The sequence below is a fragment of the Salmo salar genome, chromosome ssa07, assembly GCF_905237065.1.
Source record: "Salmo salar chromosome ssa07, Ssal_v3.1, whole genome shotgun sequence".
NCBI lineage: Eukaryota > Metazoa > Chordata > Actinopteri > Salmoniformes > Salmonidae > Salmo > Salmo salar.
Window position 1 is genome coordinate 49,143,974 of NC_059448.1, and position 19,298 is coordinate 49,163,271.

The 19,298-nt window shown below is 40.7% G+C and overlaps 1 protein-coding gene across 9 annotated transcripts; it reads right to left on the reverse strand.

The window, feature by feature from the left end:
* Positions 1–431: 431 nt before the first annotated feature.
* Positions 432–18,546, reverse strand: LOC106609509 (aryl hydrocarbon receptor nuclear translocator-like protein 1). Of its 9 annotated transcripts, none has more exons than XM_014208402.2 (17): positions 18,265–18,546; positions 11,846–12,008; positions 11,721–11,759; positions 11,553–11,594; positions 10,659–10,816; positions 8,728–8,813; positions 7,478–7,570; positions 6,607–6,724; positions 6,110–6,256; positions 5,680–5,911; positions 4,152–4,258; positions 3,721–3,868; positions 3,437–3,489; positions 3,230–3,341; positions 2,971–3,055; positions 2,493–2,598; positions 432–2,302 (listed from the first exon to the last, which is right to left on the reverse strand). In XM_014208402.2, exons 1-17 carry the CDS (start codon positions 18,320–18,322, stop codon positions 2,130–2,132), a joined length of 1,920 nt encoding a protein of 639 aa, XP_014063877.1. In that variant the 5' UTR covers positions 18,323–18,546; the 3' UTR covers positions 432–2,129. The 9 variants fall into 9 exon arrangements, with proteins under 9 accessions (XP_014063877.1, XP_014063878.1, XP_014063879.1 ...); XM_014208403.2 differs by having other exon boundaries at positions 6,110–6,253; positions 8,728–8,816; XM_014208404.2 differs by having other exon boundaries at positions 432–2,287; positions 8,728–8,816.
* Between the last annotated feature and the right edge of the window lie 752 nt (positions 18,547–19,298).

Genomic DNA, 19,298 nt, shown 5'->3' on the forward strand with positions numbered 1-19,298 from the left:
TTTTAAATTCTCTGTTAAGTCAACAAATATGAATCTCTATGGATGACATACAGTATTGGCTAAGGTGTTGAACTGACAGTCACAGGGACCGGGATCGAATCTTGGTCGGTACCCCCTGAATTAACTACACTGGGTGTCAGAAGTGGGATAGCGCTGCTGAGAGGTCATAAAAATGATTTCCCATCAGTACGGGCACAAGGGACTTGTGAGAGTGAAGCAGAGGGACTCACTTTCTAAAGGAAGAGGGTAGTGTAAGGATCATAGTACTCCTAGGGACAATTACACTTGATAACTATTGCATTCACATACATATTTTTTTATATTCCATCTGAGTTGAAATGCAGTTTCCAGATGTTCTATATTTAAGTCATGCCTATAAATGACGTTTACAAACTTTCAAGATAAAAACATAAGTTTCATATTAAACTTTGTTAATGGGTTCAGATTTGTTTTTAATGTTTAATTGCATTGCATGGGTGCATTGGTCAGAGCCAAAGTATATCAAAGTTTGACATGCAGCTTATTAATGTGCTTTTCTGTGCCAGATTACTTGATTCTTTGCACATGAAGCCATGATCTTCCCTCACCCAAAAAGTGTAATAATAATCAACACTGCAGGAGTGCACACAGACATTACAATTCAAGTCTTTATGGATTCACTGATATTTCTCCCTTTTGTCCCTCATTTTGTTCTGCAACCAAAATTGCAGAACAAAATGTACAGTGCATTTAGATTGAATTCCAGCAACACAGACTTCATTTATTTTCAAGCACTTGGATTTTAAGTATTTGGAAGGTGTGCAAACTTCACACAGAGAGAAAGTAATGCTCTGTTCATAGCAAAAGCAGACACGGTATTGAGATTGGTTCTGGGACTAAAGAGGCTTTCGCAATAGTTTGCTGAAGCGAGGATCAAAAGGTTGTGCGCAAGCATTATTTTCCTTGTCTGGATTAGTTTCACACCTCCACATTTCAAACAAACTAGGATGTGTTTGTATAAGGCAGATGCACAGGGATGTAGTGGTAAAAGATTAAAGTGGGTAAGCGCTGAACGCTGGTTGTGATGATGGGCAGTTCGTATTTTATTTTATAATTAAAAAGTTGAAGAACAGATATTTAAAACCATTGAGGACAAAACACAATAAAGCCTGAGAGCTTATTTCCATTGTGTTCCTCTAGGATAGGCAAAGCACATGCTATTGCTAACAACGCCAACGTTGCGGAATAAATGTGTAAATGCTTTTCACAAAATAAAAAGGTGTTTCTGTGCGTTTAGCCTCCATTACATCCCTGCAGGTGCATCTTAAGGGTGTTCTGTTCCAGTGTAAATAAAAATATTTCAAGAGAAGCAGCTCTACCTCGAGTGACTTCAGAAAAAGTAATGCTGCTGTCTTTACAATAGACACCTACACAGAAGCCTACAATGCAAGAGCAAAAACACAGAACAATATACAACTTCACTTTGTAATAATAGACAATGACAATTTGAGTGAAGACACGTTTGTAATGTTTCATTTCAAGTTATTCACACAAGTGATAAGTGTTCAGAGTTAATATACTTTGCAATTGATTAACCTATGCCTCCGTCCACTACCTTGGAATTTGACTTGATCACTTTCGCACCGGCGGGAACCCCAAGAGTACCGAACTGCTATCGATCTGTGACCCCCCCAGATACAGGCAAACTCGGGTGGTTTTAGAACACATTCAGTTACATTGAAACATTGATCAAAAAAATCCCCACCAATTGAACCAGCTGTGTAACCCACCAAAGAGTTTGCTGGTTTTAGAGCAGGCTGGATTTCTCTTACTGAAACTTGAACAGAGAGCTGTAGAAGTCCCTCAGAGGCACATAAATCTGTTTCCTTGGTAGCAGAGCACATGAAAATAGTCCCTGGATGGAGTTTGTCTAACCAAAAACTACAGAGTTTAGGACTGATGGAGTTGGGGGTCAATTCCATTTCAATTCTGGAAGTGAATTGAAATCACAATTCAGGAATTGAATGAAATCCTCTTTGAAAATGCTTAAATAAATAAAAGAAGTAATGTAGATAAGAATAAATATAATTTTTCAATTCTTGAATTAGAATCTAAATTCTTCTCCTGAATTCATGGCATTTGAATCTCTACTAGTGAGACCAGTGCATGTTGTCAAAGTCTACTGCGTCCCCCAGGTTGGCATCAGTCTCCAGCAGGCTCATGATGACGGCCATGGCAGCCTCGTCGTTGCTCAGGATACCGAGGCCTGGTCCCACCATGCTGTCCAGGTCCATCTGGGAGCTCTCTCCTGGGGGAGAACGGGCTGTCATCAAAATCGACCAATACACAAAGTTATGTTAGTCATATGCTAACCAAGGATAACTCTAAGTATAACTAAGTAACCCAAACATACACTTAAAACCGTCTGATTGATAACAGTCTAGGTAAATGAAAGATCATGTAAATGCATTGCTTCTAAGATGACTTTGTATAGGATTTTGAATGGTAACTACCTGTGTCCATATGTGTGTTGCTGCCAGCGTATGTGGCCCCCTTTGAAGCAGACTGTAATCTAGGCTTGCTCACTGTATCTGAGTCAGTCACCTCCTCATTTGGCATCTGCAAGAGGACAAGTGGCTACATAATAATACAGAACATCTTTGCTCTATAGATGTTTTGATACAACGTTCCATTTACAAAACTCTTCAAGCGCAACTATTATTAAGAGGTGTAATATTTACCCCGGTTATTGATAAGTTAAAGTACATCAAAATATTACAATCAGTTTAAACGTTTTTAATCTATGCAAGGCATGTGTTCATAGGGAGACCTCAAGTGGTTATGGTTGAGACCTGCATGTAAAAAACACCATACTCTCTCCCTTTATGCCGTAATGAAAATAGTAAAAGAAATATATAGTAAACGTGCAACTACTGCCTAGGGCTCTAAAGACACTGTAGGATGAGAGGTGAGGTAGGTAAGGTGACTCACGTTGGCATGAGAGGAGACCATTGGAAACCTGTCCTGAGGTGGACAGAAGGGACTGGAGGTTCCATTCGATGGAGAACAATTGACCCTGCACAGACACAGAGACATCGTCTATGCAACAGAGACATTTTGGCGGTGAAAGAAAGCAGGACTAATGTAACAAAATATTCAAGGTCGTGTGCCAATAAAACAATGTAAGCCGACTGTACAAGTACCAGCTTCCTCCTGGTGGTAAAACAATGTCGTGATACACGCAACACACCTGTTGGAGTCCAAGAGCTCGTTTGCTATCTGGGTCCCTATGCTGCCAGCGTAGATCATAGTGGCCATGCCACTGGAGATGCCAGGGATAAGGATAGTACGTTTGCTCTCTTCTGTAACAGAGGGAGGGGTCAGGACAGTGAGCTGAGGTCGGTCCACACACCCAAACAACATCCAGAATGACCAGGACAAATATTCCTTTCCTTACCGTCCAACAGCTTGGAGCTGCTCGGCTGTTCAGCTTCTGTGTGACTGGGTCCCCTGTGTGTGGAGAGGGTACAGACGATAAATGATTGTACATCCATTGTATGATGTCATTAGTACAACGCTGAGGACTCTCGAACAACAGCTACATTTTGGGTCCAAAATGGGACAATTTTGACTGAACTTGTGTCTTGATTCGAAGCAGATTATTAAATGAAATGTATTTTACTGAATATCATTATAGATTGTTCAACCCACAATCTAGACCTAATGTGAAAAGGCACTTACAAAACTCGGTTTGTTGACACAATAAACTCAATTTCTTTGGTCCACGGGTTTATAAAACTAAACCACTGACTTTGAAGCATGACCAAGGAGCCATGTTTTGTTTTGAACTTGTAGCAGCTGGTCTCAATCTTCTCTTTACTGCGGAGAACTGTTGAGACACAAAATGCCACTTCTATCACTGCAATGTGCTTGTTTTATTCATGAATCCCCCCCCAATAAAAAACAAGTACTGCACAGGTGATGCATTACACTCATGGTGTAATCACCATTTTACCATGCGACGAAAATAAGAACCTGGTAATCTTCTATAACCCGAAATAAAGTGCAACCGAAATATAATTCATATCTGTTTGAGCACCTTGCACATCTGGAGAACATATGATTCTCACCTATACGTAGATACACAAGACAACCAAACTATTCTCCATTACCTTTCCTGTGTGTCTCTGCGAGGTGTTGCAGGTCGTCCTGGTGGAAGTACTCATAACAAGACGTCCCCAGTAGTTCCTGTGGCAAGTAGCCCAGAACAGTGGTGGCTCTGAAGGACAGAGACAAGGAGGCTGTTATTCTCTCTAAACCTACTACAGTCCCAGGTTGATATCTTCTGTCAACTTACCAGCTCTAACTATGTACATCATTTCAGAATGGCACAATAAATACTAACTATAATCATCAATATACATGATGCAGCCTTTCTGTTTCTATGGAAAAGAGTAAATGGAATGGTTGTCAAACATTTGACCACGGTAAAGTGAGCTGGGTTCTTGTTCTCTGAATTGGGATGAAATGCCAAAGTAGAATGAATCTCACTCAAAAGCAACAAAAAGAAAACTACTTACAGATAATATGAATTATACTGTAAACATAAATCAAATTGGACTGACGCGTTCAATGCACTCTCTGCTGTTGGTCAGAAGATCTCACCACCAGTGTTACATTTTAGGACAGCCTGGGTCACAATAACAAATTCACATACGTTATAGGGCTCCTGTTGTGAAATGGAGCTAACTATTTGACAACCGATAAGTAAAAAGGTCTTTACCTTGACATGCTTTTACTATGCGAAAAATAATATTTCCAACACAATGTTCCAAGTAAACATTTTTCAATTCATAATCTGTATTTCAAACCAATAGTACTAGTATTGTACTGTTGCCATCTCTTGAAATAATCAGTACAGCCATCTCTTCGAGGGGTATATTGTCTCACTTGGAATGCATTCAGACCAGTTGCCGGAAAACTTGGGGTAACCCCATTACACTTACAGCCACTGTGGTATGGGTAGGGGGTGCCATGGCAAACCCTATCCAAGATGACTGCCTGCCAGGCCTGCCTTAACCAACGTCATTGCTTTTCTCTTTATTTGTTTCTTTCTTTCGCTGTTAATACAAGCACAGGTTGGGTTACCCAGGATATAACTGTAATGTTAGCCAAGGCCAATTTAACTTACCGTAGCCTTGGCTAACATTACAGTATGTATCAAAACATACTCAACTCAGCTGAAAGAGATCGAATATGAACAAAAAACTGAGAACAATACGCTATGAAAGTTACCAGGAAGTAACTGCCCCTCAGCCTTGTAGTTTTTAAACTTTTGTAGGCTTTTTGAATGGTCTTCAATGGGCAAAAACATATCGCAATGGTCTTAAGTGCAAAAACTCAGTAAAAACAAATATAATTGTATATATATATATTACGAATTTGATTATATAATCGTTAAGCCTGTTCAAAAGATTAGCGGACTTGATCCAGAAGTAAAACGAAAGGGGCGGTTACTTTCACAGGGTATAGATTCAGTTTTATTTTCCTCCCAGTGTTTTTCATCAGGTGAAGGATATGCCCACAATGCCCCCTTATGAACAGTATTGGTTCAAAATTATGCCAACACTTGCCAAGAATATGTAATAATGAGCAAAAATCGCAAAAAGGTTTGTGGAGGGGGTAAGAGGCACAACTTACTGTTGGTCCACGAAGGTGAACTTGCCATCAATTGCAAAGCGAGTGACAAACTGGGTGGGTTTGACCTTAACCTCTAGTGAGGGCTGACAGGCATTGTTAGGGTGAACGCGGCACACAGCGACCAGGCAGGACAGATGGGAGAACTCGTTATCGTCGCTCTCAGTATCCAGCTGGGTGGAAGGCCAACTCCGCATGTAACCAGTGCAATGGACAGTGCAGTATCGTTGAGACTCTACAGGGGGAGACAGTGTACATAAAACACGTGTTTACATTTAACCCCCACACGCAATTCCAATCATGGCCCTATCAGGGCTAACCTTAGTGAGGTGGAATCAAGAAAAATAAATTGTGCTTCTGGGTTGATGACCACCACGTTTCTCTCTGCTCCTACGATGTATTTAGTGAAGTTCTCTCTGCATGGCTCTCTCACCCTTCTTCTTGGAGCTGCTGGGCTGGATGGTTTTGTCTTCTGTCTTCATAACTGTTCTGCTGTGCTTCATGCGGCAGAAGAAGGAGCGCCATGCCCCTGTACACAGATGAACTGCTCCCACAGGACGGTCCTGCACCTGTAACCCTGCTAAAGAACCAGCAGAGCCCATGATCCAACAACATCATATTATATTACAAATATTTAAAAAACACATTGAAGACAGAATATAAAAAGTACGAATTTGTGACCTCAAAAGCGAACGAGGGCAAAGTGGAAACCAGTAAAGCAAGAACAAACAGAACCCAGGCTCTCTGCTCTTTCCCCTGTGCTAATAGAACTGAGATAAAAGCTGCAACTTTCTTTAAAGTAATACCGTTATAGTGGTGACATAGCTTTAACTACATCTCAACAAGACACAGACAAATCAGAACACAGAGAGAAATAGATATGGAAATCCCAGCATCAGATACATTTAAATAAAGTCTTTGCAGACTTACTTTTGGCATCTATGAGCCGTTCGCGAGGGTATAATCCTGAAGCTGACAGCTGCTCTTTCACTTTACTAATGTCCTTCGGGTGGACATAATCAAAAAGACTCTGTCCAATTAGTTCCAACTGTAAACAAAAACAGCACTTTAATTATCAGAACCAAACTATTAATCTCAGAACCCGGAACCAAATTTTGTGTGCGCTAGCAAGCTAGCCAACTATAGTTCTGAACTAGGGTAAACAACTGATTCAGATCCCCACTTCAGAACCACCTGAACTTTCTGGTTAAACATCCGGTCTCCACTTCAAGCATCACCTCCACAATATAAAGTATGAAACAGATTCAGGTATAACTTTACTATGGTACAGAAATTACAAGGCACTAAAAGATAATTTCAGTATTTTACAATTTAATGTTACCCTGTAAGTAGTCAATGGGCCAGGAGAAAATATAATCCATGGTTCAGTTTTCTTTAGACAGCCACTACAAACGTCTGCTAACTTTAGCCACCGCTAGCTAAAAATCAATGAGAGTGGTAGGGGCATGGGGTGCCTGTTACAAATGGCCAAAGAAAACCAAACCATGGAACTAAATGAACGGAATAACACTTAAGTAATGACCTCTTCCTAAAGTTGTCATTGAGAGTATTTAAGTGGATAATAGATAGGATTGAGTGATGGGGACATTGTTGGAATCCACCTCAATAATTAGCTCAATTTAGAATTAAGTAGTAAATCAAGACTGCCAGACCGGCTTATTGTATATTATAAACTGGGTGGTTTGAGCCCTGAATGCTGATTGGCTGAAAGCCGTGGTATATCAGACCGTATACCACATCCCCTCGGGCTTTATTGCTTAAGTATAACCAGTTCACTGACCCGACTGTAGTTGAGGAACTTGGAGACGGATTCTGAGGTAAAGAGGATCTTCCCCCTGTCACAACTCACCACGAACAGGAACCCATCTGCAGCCTGGGGAAATGAGACACGGCACGACCTCAATATATTTCAATCTGGGTCCATGAAAACACTGACACTGCTACAGTACTTTGAAACCATCAGTGTGTATCCACTCTCTCTGTTTACTCTAAAATGGCAGACTGTGTGACAAACATGCACACTTGTGGGAGATCAGAGCTGGCAAAGGTTATACAACTGTCACGTCCTGGCCAGTATAAGGGTTAATTGTTATTGTAGTTTGGTCAGGACGTGGCAGAGGGTATTTGTTTTATGTGGTTCGGGGTGGTGTGTTTGTTGAAGGGCGTTTGATTTATTATTTACGGGTTTTGGTTTATGTTCTATGTTTAGGTATTTCTATGTTTAGTCGAGTGAGTGTATTTCTATGTTAGGTTAATGGGGGGGTTGGGACTCTCAATTGGAGGCAGGTGCTTCCTCGTTGCCTCTGATTGAGAGTCCTATATATGGGTAATTGTTTGGTGTAGGTTTTGTGGGAGATTGTTTCTTGTCTAGCGTGTATGAGCCTGAGAAGACTTCGGTGATCGTGAGTTTGTTATTTTGGTGTCCATTTTGAGTCTAATAAAAGTTCAAGATGAGCAACCGCACACCTGCTGCATTTTGGTCCTCCTTTCCCAACGACAACAACAGAACACTCCACGCGAGGGGAAAGAACTGGCTACTTCTATATTTAATTCTACATTGAATTGAGCAGTTGACACATCCTTTTCTAATTAGGGAATTCCCAGAGTAAAGTTAGTTAGCGACTGAATGGAAAAATACTGTAGCAAACCCAGAGGGTATACCTGTGGTACTGTCCATAACATAAAGTGTAGACTTAAAGTCTGAAGAAGAAACATGTCCACCACACTCTCATAACTTTGGATAAAAATCGGCACTTTGAAAATAAAAACCAATTGTAGTTTGACCTCATTATTGTAATCATAAAGGAATAACCCTAGACCACTTTATTATTGGTTAATATATTTCCCATATCCCAAATATTTCCCAAATTCTCTGTTATTTTTGGAGCCTAGTAGACCCAACACACAAAAACTATAAATCGACACACCACATAATCCTACCCCACTGTTGTGACTGCTGCCACAATACCAAATGGGATTGATTTTGGTTGATTGGAGAAAGAGATTGAGACAGAATGAAGGGCGGCCTACCGTGAGCACCAGGTGCTTGAGATCATCCTGAGGCAGAAAGGAAGGCTTGCGTTTGTAGTTAACGTCAGTAAAGGAGCTGCTGGCACCTGCTGATGAGACGAACACAGCACTGAGCTGTTAGTCTGTGTTGTACCTGTCCCTTAGGAGCTCAACATCATAATTTGAGTTAAAAATACACATGAATATGAAATCTTTATACAACACCAGTCAAAAGTTTGGACACACAAACTCCTTCAAAGGTTTTTCTTTACTTTTACTATTTCCTACATTGTAGAATAATAGTGAAGACATCAAAACTATGAAATAACACATGGAATCGTGTAGTAAACAAAAAAAGTGTTAAACAAATCAAAATATATTCTTCAAAGTAGCCACCCTTTTCCTAGATGACAGCCTTGCACACTCTTGGTATTCTCTCAACCAGCTTCACCTGTAATGCTTTTCCAACAGTCTTGAAGGAGTTCCAACATAACATGAGCACTTGTTGGCTGCTTTTCCATCACTCTGAGGTCCAACTCATCCCAAACCATCTCAATTGGGTTGAGGTCGGGGGATTGTGGAGGCCAGGTCATCTGATGCAGCAATCCATCACTCTCCTTCATGGTCAAATAGCCCTTACACAGACTGGTGTTTTGTTTTTGGTCATTGTCCTGTTGAAAAACAAATGATAATCCCACTGTGCGCAAATCAGACGGGATGGCGTATCGTTGCAGAATGCTGTAGTAGCCATGCTGGATAAGTGTGCCTTGAATTCTAGATAAATCACTGACAGTGTCACCAGCAACACACCTCCACACCATCACACCTCCTCCTCCATGCTTCATGGTGGGAACCACACACGCGGAGATCATCCTTTCACCTACTCTGCGTCTCACAAAGACACGGCGGTTAAAATCCAAGAATCTCAAATTTGGACTCATCAGACCAAAGGACAGACTTCCACCAGTTTAATGTCCAATGCTCGTGTTTCTTGGCCCAAGCAAGTCTCTTCTTCTTATTGGTGTCCTTTAATAGTTGTTTCTTTGCAGCAATTCGACCATGAAGGCTCCTCTGAACAGTTGATGTTGAGATGTGTCTGTTTCTTGAACTCTGTGAAGCATTTATTTTGGATGCAATCTGAGGTGCAGTTAACTCTAATGAACTTATCCTCTGCAGCAGAGGTAACTCTGGGTCTTCCTTTCCTGTGGCGGTCCTCATGAGAGCCAGTTTCATCATAGCACTCAATGGTTTTTGCGACTGCACTTGAAGTTCTTGACATTTTCTGCATTGACTGACCGTCATGTCTTAAAGTAATGATGGACTGTCATTTCTCTTTGTTTATTTGAGCTGTCCTTGACATAATATGGTCTTGGTCTTTTACCAAATAGGGCTATCTTCTGTATACCACCTCTACCTTGTCACAACACAACTGAATTGCTCAAACGCAGTTAGAAGGAAAGAAATTCCACAAATTAACTTTTAACAAGGCACACCTGTTAATTTAAATGCATTCCAGGTGACTACCTCATGAAGCTGGTTGAGAGAATGCCAAGAGTATGCAAAGTTGTCACCAAGGCAAAGGGTGGCTACTTTGAAGAATCTCAAATATAAAATATATTTTGATTTGTTTAACACTTGTTTGGTTACTACATGATTCCATGTGTTTTTCATAGTTTTGATGTCTTCACTATTACTTTATAATGTAGTAGAAATAGTACAAATAAAGAAAAACCCTTGAATGAGTAGGCGTGTCCAAACTTTTGACTGGTACTGTATATTATCAGCAATGAACCAAGCTATTTGTGCACAGCTATGTATTTTGCCGCCATCCTGTGTCCTAGGATCTAACTGCATAGCTTCATGAGACCTACCTTAAAGAGATGTGTGGTGCTGCACAGATTGCCTGGTTTGGTACTGTGTTGTAAGGATAGTTTAGGGATGATGAGGCCTACCTTTCAGGGCTTTGAGGTGCTGCACAGCCATTCGCAGTACAGTGAGTTTGTCAAGCTTTCTGGCCATGGGGTTACAGGAGGGGATCATGGCTGACAGCTCGTCGATAAGGGTGTTCATTTTGTCCCTCCGCCGCTTTTCAATTTGGCTATGTGGCTCCCTTTGAGTGAGGGCACAAATACACTTATTTGTCTCTCTCGCATATATCTCACACACTTAAGTATACAGGTGTCTGATGGGTTGCTATCAAGTCAGCATGATATCATTTATAAAAGCAACAACACATGAAAGTGTGTGTTATTGTTATTATTGGTGTTACGTTGATGTGGTCATTCGCATCATACCACCAGCTTCAACTGTAGTATTAGAGTATTAGGTTATATATAATATTAAAGTATCCTCCTGTTTTTTTTAAAGCCAGTGCAGTCAAAAATGTGATTTTCCTGTGTTTTATATATATTTTCACAACATGAGGTTTGAATAATACTGTGATATTGTGAAAATTATGATAATGTCATTTTAGTGTAAGAGCTGTTTGAAATGACCGCCTGAAATTTCAGCCAATTTTGGTGGGATGGAGTTTTGGCCTGCCTGGTGACATCACCGGGCGATAAATTAGTTAAGAGACCAATAAGAGAGTTCCAAACCGTTTTTCAGTTTTCCCCTCCCCGCTCAGACCACTCCCAGACAGTCCTAGTGAAATTCTTGCTTGAGAAACTGCTCTTGCTAAGAAGCGATTTTTGTTTCTTTTTGACCATTTTCATTGAAAACAATCACAGTAAGGTACTTAATTGTTACCCAGAAATGATTTGATATTGAGATTTTTTTAAACGGCTGCATTCGGCCTTTAACTCCCTTTCAATATACCAAATGAATATGTATGCCCAGGCTCTTACCTGAAGCATTTCATTTTCACCTGTTGATCATCGTCTTCCGATCTGAATTGGAATGGGAAATATATTTGATTATTTAAAATGATTAATTTCAACACTTGGCCTGGCCCTGAGCGATCTTGCCAAGATTAGTGCTGAAATAAAATTCATTACTAAAGAATCTTCAAATACCTGCTCTGTTCCTCCTCCACTTGAGCATCACCATCTTCCCTGTAAGTCCACCGGGTAAGAGACAAAAATTAGAATTTTGTTATTTTTATGCTACTTTGTGAAAGGTGAGGTCTCTCTGCTCTTACCTGTTGTCTACATCCCCCTTCCGTTTCCTAGACAGCTCTTGGATTGGCATGGCTCCTGCCAGGTGGGGGGTTATGGCATCATGCAAGGCTCTTTCCAGGTGGGGTGTTATCACGTCAGGCCGAGAAACAGGAAGGCTTTTGGTTTCTCCTAACTGCAAGGGTCCTAAATAACAGGCACAAGAACCATACAAAACTGACACATTAGTTTTGATTTTTCATAATTTGTAATTCATCCACGGTCAAATGCAATGCATTATTGTAGCACTGACACCCTTATGGAGGCCTAGAGACAAAATTTGGTGTTTTGTTTAATCCCCGATTTTTATATTTGCCAATGTTGAAAAAGAACATTCACATATCCCGATCCTCAACTGAAACCCTCAACTGAGGACTGAGAAAATAAAATAACGAATGCTTGCAGTTACTTGCTTTCCCCAGAAGATGGCACAAATACCAACTCAATGGATGTTGACCTCAAGCGTCCCATACACATGGTTGGAACTTTGTATCATTACAAGCTGCCTGGGAGTGTAACTTAATATTGTGTAAAAAGTTTAAAAAGAAAAATAATTTTAAACAATCTTATAAATATAAATGTTCTTGTTGTGATCAGTCACATGATAAGTGTGTATGCACTAACTAACATCCACTTGAGAGGACTGTAAATAAACTCTCAATTGTAAGCCATTGACAAATGTTCCTCAGTGTAAATTAGTTTAAGTTAAGTTCAGCTAACTGGAAATGGCCTTCCAGCTTGTAACTAGTCATCTTGAAAGCCATAAACCTGGCAGGTGAGGTGAATGAACTCTCCAACCTAAATCAGCCTACCAGACACCAGTTTCTCCCGGCTGTCACGCAGCACGTGGTGAGTTTCCATGTAGCTAGTAAAAGTCACCATAAGAGGGCGTCTAACCACTGGCTTTATCCCAGTTTCCCCCCAGCATGGGGCACGTGATGGTTTCTGCTATCCCTTACTGCACTGCTTATATAATGCTGTAACATTGACCTACTTCCTGCACAACTCCCCATTATACTTTAAGCGGCGATATTTTATATGAAATATTGTTTAAAAGGGGGAAGATCTTTTGGGATTCTAATGCTAACACATTTTTACGAATAATGAACTAACCTAGGCTATGTCTAGGAATTTTGGGGTCATTTCTGACAGAGGTGGAATGCAGAAAAATATTCCAGCCCTGTCCTCCCTCTCTTCCTTTTCCTGCAGGCATCTCACCAAGCATGAGAAACTGTAGTATCATAAAAGCAAAACAAGTGGAAATATTCCACAGGTGGTAGTGGAACTACGGTAATTTTAATCATCTAGCTAATTCTGTAGTTGTATCATCATGTAGGGTTAATCTCCATTTATTTTTCCATTTTCATGAAAATAGTTAAGACAAATCTGACAAAGTTTGTTGCCCAATCAAGTAGAAACATGGTGGCTTTTGGATGTTTGACTAAGACAGTGAGCAGCTCAGGGTTGAGGTAAATTTAGAATGTACATTAACATTTATTAACTGAAAATGGATATAAATTAGAACATCATACATTTCATAAAATCCAACACAATTGTAAATAGAAGAGTGAAGATCGCTATTTTGCAGTAACTAACTTAAGGGGAAGATAATGTCATATCAAATACAATTAGGTAGTTATGTGGGGAAATGGTTGTGCTACACATCCGTTTGGTTGACCCAGTTTGGATCAAAGTTCATCAGGGGACCAGAGCAACCCCTGGAAAATAAGCAGCAGTCATTTCCTGGATAGGCCAGCCTCTCTCCATGTCATCTCCTGCTGTTGTGACTTTGAGCAAAGCAGTTAACCCTTAAATGCTCAGAGTGCTTCCGACCCCTTAGGGTGTGTGTGTCTTGGGGGGGATTGGGATACAAGCAGAAACTAATTTCTGTTCTCTGAAAGAAACAATTGACAGTACTCTTCTTAAATGTTGATCCAGTTCTTGACGCTAATAGGAGATGCAGAGGGAAACGCAAACTCACTGACAACTGACAACCAGACATCAACAAGTTCACTGGTTGTGCAGGATATGAGTGGGTGGTGCAGAAACCAGGTCAATTGAATCACCTTGAATGATACACAAAATTACACTTCTGGTCCTGGCTTCCTAAGAGATGACTGCATGGCAAGTGAGGCATGTGTGAATGAGTGAGAAGGCTGTGCACTGGAGCTCGATAATGCAGCCGCTGAACCTTCCATGGATGATGCTCTCTCCTGGCTGGATAAATGTGGTGAGGATCGCACTACTCCCTTGGTCAAAGTCTTCAGCTGATGATGATAATGATGAAGACCCTGGCAGTCACAGCCATATAAATGGACCCTCAAAAGGACTCTCCCTCATCAGATGAGCTTCCTGTGGCTAGTTCTACTGGTGCTGGTGCCTCCTAATCAACCTCCACTATCCCTCACTACTTACCTGACGCTCTCACACAAGAACCCCGGTGTGTCGATAGGGTCTATGGTACAACTAGAACATTCATGTCTAAAAGTTGATTAGACAGCACAGCAGTATGATGTTATGGCAGTATAAGGCTCTGGCAGAATATTGTTATGGCAGTATCTAGTTAAAGCAGTACGCCATTATGGTAGTATGAAGTTAAGGCAGTATCTAGTTATGGCAGTATTGGTGAGTTGTGAGTATCCGAGTTCAGATTCCCTATTATATTCACTGAAAAAAACGCATGTAGTTTATTACCTGATAAGATAGTAATTAGTATAAGTACCCTTGTTTACATTACACACATCTTTCTCTGTTCAAATTCTATATTATTCTTGTAGAAAATTGTAGAGACCCGATAGGCTAGTTATTAGTGTCCAGGTTTACATTATGCACTTTATTCTCATCTCCCCATCAGAACCCCGCCCCCTCATGGAAAAAGGGAGGTTCCAGTGAAGTTGTCCTGCACAAACTTCTTCATCAATCTTACATGTAAAAGCCTAGAATGAATTATGGGTTAATCATTAATGGCTAATCATACCTCCTTGTGTTTGCACATTTTCTTTCATAGGAATCTGAGCTTTACACTTCACTTAATTTAACCTGTTAGGGCTAGGGGGCAGTATTGACACGGCTGGATAAAAAACATACCCGCTTTAATCTGGTTACCACTCCTACCCAGTAACTAGAATATGCATATACTTATTACATATGGATAGAAAACACCCTAAAGTTTCTAAAACTGTTTGAATGGTGTCTGTGAGTATAACAGAACTCAAATGGCAGGTCAAAACCTGAGAGATTCCTTTACAGGAAGTGGCCTGTCTGACCATTTCTTGAACTTCTTTTCCATCTCTATCTTTTACTAAGGATCTCTGCTCTAACGTGACACTTCCTACGTCGTCCATAGGCGCTCAGAGCCCGGGAAAAAACAGAATGTCGTCATCCCAGCCCCAGGCTGAAACACATTATCGCCTTTCTCAAGTGGCCGATCAAGGGACACTGGGCTTAGGCGCGTGACCCGACCGCCCCCGCCTTTGTGATTTTTTCCTCTGTTTGCCGAAAAGGAGATTCCCTGTCGGAATATTATCGCTTTTCTACGAGAAAAATGGCGTAAAAATTGATTTTAAACAGCGGTTGACATGCTTCGAAGTACGGTAATGGAATATTTAGAATTTTTTTGTCACGAATTGCACCATGCGCGCGACCCTTCTTTACCATTTCGGATAGTGTCTGGAACGCACGAACAAAACGCCGCTATTCGGATATAACGATGGATTATTTTGGACCAAACCAACATTTGTTATTGAAGTAGCAGTCCTGGGAGTGCATTCTGACGAAGACAACAAAAGGTAATCAAACTTTTATAATAGTAAATATGATTATGGTGAGTGCTAAACTTGCCGGGTGTCTAAATAGCTAGCCCGTGATGCCTGGGCTATGTACTTAGAATATTGCAAAATGTGCTTTCACCAAAAAGCTATTTTAAAATCGGACATATCGAGTGCATAGAGGAGGTCTGTATCTATAATTCTTAAAATAATTGTTATGCTTTTTGTGAACGTTTATCGTGAGTAATTTAGTAAAATGTTAGCGAATTCCCCGGAAGTTTGCGGGGGGGTATGCTAGTTCTGAACGTCACATGCTAATGTAAAAAGCTGGTTTTTGATATAAATATGAACTTGATTGAACAAAACATGCATGTATTGTATAACATAATGTCCTAGGGTTGTCATCTGATGAAGATCATCAAAGGTGAGTGCTGCATTTAGCTGTCTTCTGGGTTTTGGTGACATTATATGCTGGCTTGAAAAATGGGTGTCTGATTATTTCTGGCTTGGTACTCTGCTGACATAATCTAATGTTTTGCTTTCGTTGTAAAGCCTTTTTGAAATCGGACAGTGTGTTTAGATTAACGAGAGTCTTGTCTTTAAATAGCTGTAAAATAGTCATATGTTTGAGAAATTGAAGTAATAGGATTTTTAAGGTTTTGAAAATCGCGCCACAGGCTTCAAGTGGCTGTTACGTAGGTGGGACGAATCCGTCCCGCCTAGTTTTTATTATCTGAAAATAGATCCAATCTTTGGCTGCTTTTTAAGCCAACAAAAGAAAGGCAACTCTACACCAGTCACACTGGCCAATCTGACTAGTTCATCTGAGGAGAGCCATTCCCCTTTCACTCCCACAGGAATCGCCCCACCCCCACACCAACCTCTGCACTGGTGTTGAATAATACTAGGGGCCAGGCAAAATGGCAATATCATGTTGGACACATGCATACATGAGATGAGGTACAATACTAAGAAAGAGGGCTGACAGTAGAATACATTTTGTTTATTCAATATACAAAACAGAGGGAATACATATTGTAATGGAGGAATCTATGCTATTCAGGTGAAGTACAGTTGATTGTTGGCAATATGGTCTTAACAATTGGTTGCCTAACTGAGAGGGCTATGTAACACATTGTTTCCTCTTTATCCATTCCTGTGTAACGTTTGTCATCCTACAACACCTTTAGGTCTGGCACTAATTTAAGTGCAATAATTATTACGTCAGGAATAAATAAATAAATATTGTTACAGCAATTGAGTGTTAAGCCTACAACACCATTAAGAATTGTCAACCAATGTCAAAATGTTTGCCTCATATTTGACACGTGCAGCTTGTGTTGAAAAGTGATCAAGTTATAGGCTCAGGTGTTTTACAAAATAACTGAACACAGGCCTAAATAGCCTAAACAAGTTACTACAGTCATATTGGCCAAAGCGCAGCTAGCCTATTTGATGTACCATATAGGCTCAATTAAAATGTGTCAGGCAGGCCTATACATTTTTTACTAATGTTTTATGCTGCAAATAGGTATTATTTTCAAAGCATATTAAACTACATTCATAACACGTACGTTATTGGATGTTATGGTCAAATTACAGAATGGTAAATTGTGTTATTAAGCATGAATGCAGAATATTAGCCTAGCTTGCACGTTCGCGAAGGTACAATAATTGTTTTGGGCTGCGTTCCAATAAATCCACCCACCCACCTTGAGAATTTGGAAACGGTTTCATAACCCACTTCTTGGAAACATTCTTTAACATTTTACCATGCATGGCCAAAAACACAATGGGGTCATGGAGATCAGTTTACGAACATGTGGCAATGCATCAGAATGCTTTAGACATCGGAAATTTCCGTCACCAAAAGTACAAACTTGCCGCGATACATTGAAATTCTACAACAATGAAAACCTGTAAACTAGGCTATGACTTTAGGCTACCCAAACACATATATAAAACACAGTTTAGGCAATACGTACGACTGAACAGGATATGGTGCAAGCATTATCCAAGCATATATTACGTGATTGGTGCCATTTTATTTGATTATCAGGCTAACCGACATAGACTATTAGTCTAGGAAAAAATACCAAAGGGATGAACAGAAGATCTATTGACCGCCTATGAAAAAGCAGCTGCATAGTTTTACACCAGGTTTACCATAAATACAATTCCACCATGCACATATTGTAATAAAATCACGCCAACTCCTACCTGCGAAATTACATGGTAGAATGCCACAAATATGGCCAAAATTATTACATTTCCACGAGCGCGTCCCAGGACTTCCTCGAGTGTGCGTTTGCTCCACTGATCTACTGACCTACATTTTGGGGAAGAACCAGAATTGTTTTCAAAGCGAAAGAAACAGCTCCCCTCAAATCCCACCCCGCGCATAGCATCGACTACAATCAACTATTATCACCTCATAGTCTAAAGAACTCACTCGTGGTGCTTTCAAGACAACCCCGAAAGATCAGAACCTCCAAATGAAAATTAGCGTACGGTTTTTGCGTAGAGGCTCCTATTGGTTGATTCTGATCCTTTTCAAACGTGAAACCCGGAGCTCAGTTTACGAGTTTCCGAGTTCCAAGTTGTCTTGAACGCGGTACAAGTAGGTCTACCAGTACCTGTTCGTTTGTCTGCGGTCCCGTCATTGCCGCCGGCGGCTAAATTCTCTTTGGACATGGATGGAGCCGGTCAGCAGCAGCCCGGCGCTGCAGAACATGAGGAAGTGGTAGTGTAGCCTAAATGTGGTAGAAGTAGCCTACTGTAGAAAAGGCGGGGGATTGTAAACGTACTTTCTTTTTTCCTTCTCTCTCTGTACTAACGCTGGGAGGGGGTAGATATAAAAACGTAGACCTACACGTGCAAGGATAAAGTAGCCTCATGGATAATGAGGACACAACTCCAGGAGAACGCGGAAGAGGTCAATCTGTCTCCTCCTATATCACCACTACACTCGCATTCATTCACTCAACCACCCGTGAAGGGGACACTGTCCATTGCATTCACACACATTCGTTTCGTAGGATATAGTCTGGCCCAGAGCAAGTAGGACAAACATTCATGAAACACAAATATTTGTTCATTTTATCCTCTAAAATTATAGGCTGCAAAGTGTAATTTTGCATGTATTTGAGGGAAAAGTGATTGTCTACATAGGCTACGACAGCACTGCTTTCTCGTGTAATTATCCGTGTCCAACCTGACAAATTACTATACATATATATAAGTAAACTCATTCGAGTGGTATTTTTCCCCTTCTTTCGAACATGTTTTTTGTCTCTCACCTCAGTGTTATTCGAGACCTCTGCACGAGACGTTATGTAAGTGTGCACGTGCCAACCAAGAATCGCGTTGACCTAAATATTGTTGCGTTATACAACCATATAACCGTCACGTGTAGCAGCTGTCTCATTAACCCGTCTGAAGCCCGGGGTGTAATCATTAGTCCAAACAGTTGCATTCCGTTTGGAAACTATAACGAGTTTCTGTTGGACAAATTTAGGCAAGTCACTCCACGTTCGTTCCGTTTAAGAAACGGTTTGCAACAGAATCGGCGGAATTGAAACACCCCTCTACAGCGAAAGTAAACGTGCGTCCCAGAGCACTTTACAGCCCCGCACACAACATTATATAAATGTGGGGAAAAATTGAAATT

Bases quoted from the DNA above. Each gene is read 5' to 3' on its own strand.
- LOC106609509 (XM_014208401.2), bottom strand. From the start codon at position 18,322: ATGTCCAAAGAGAATTTAGCCGCCGGCGGCAATGACGGGACCGCAGAC. The intron at 5,912-6,109 runs GTGAGAGAGCCA...CTCCCCCTGTAG, and splicing joins CAGCAGCTCCAAGAAGAAGG to AGTCTCAACGATACTGCACT. The intron at 3,490-3,720 runs GTAAGTGCCTTT...CTCCACACACAG, and splicing joins GTGTCAACAAACCGAGTTTT to GGGACCCAGTCACACAGAAG.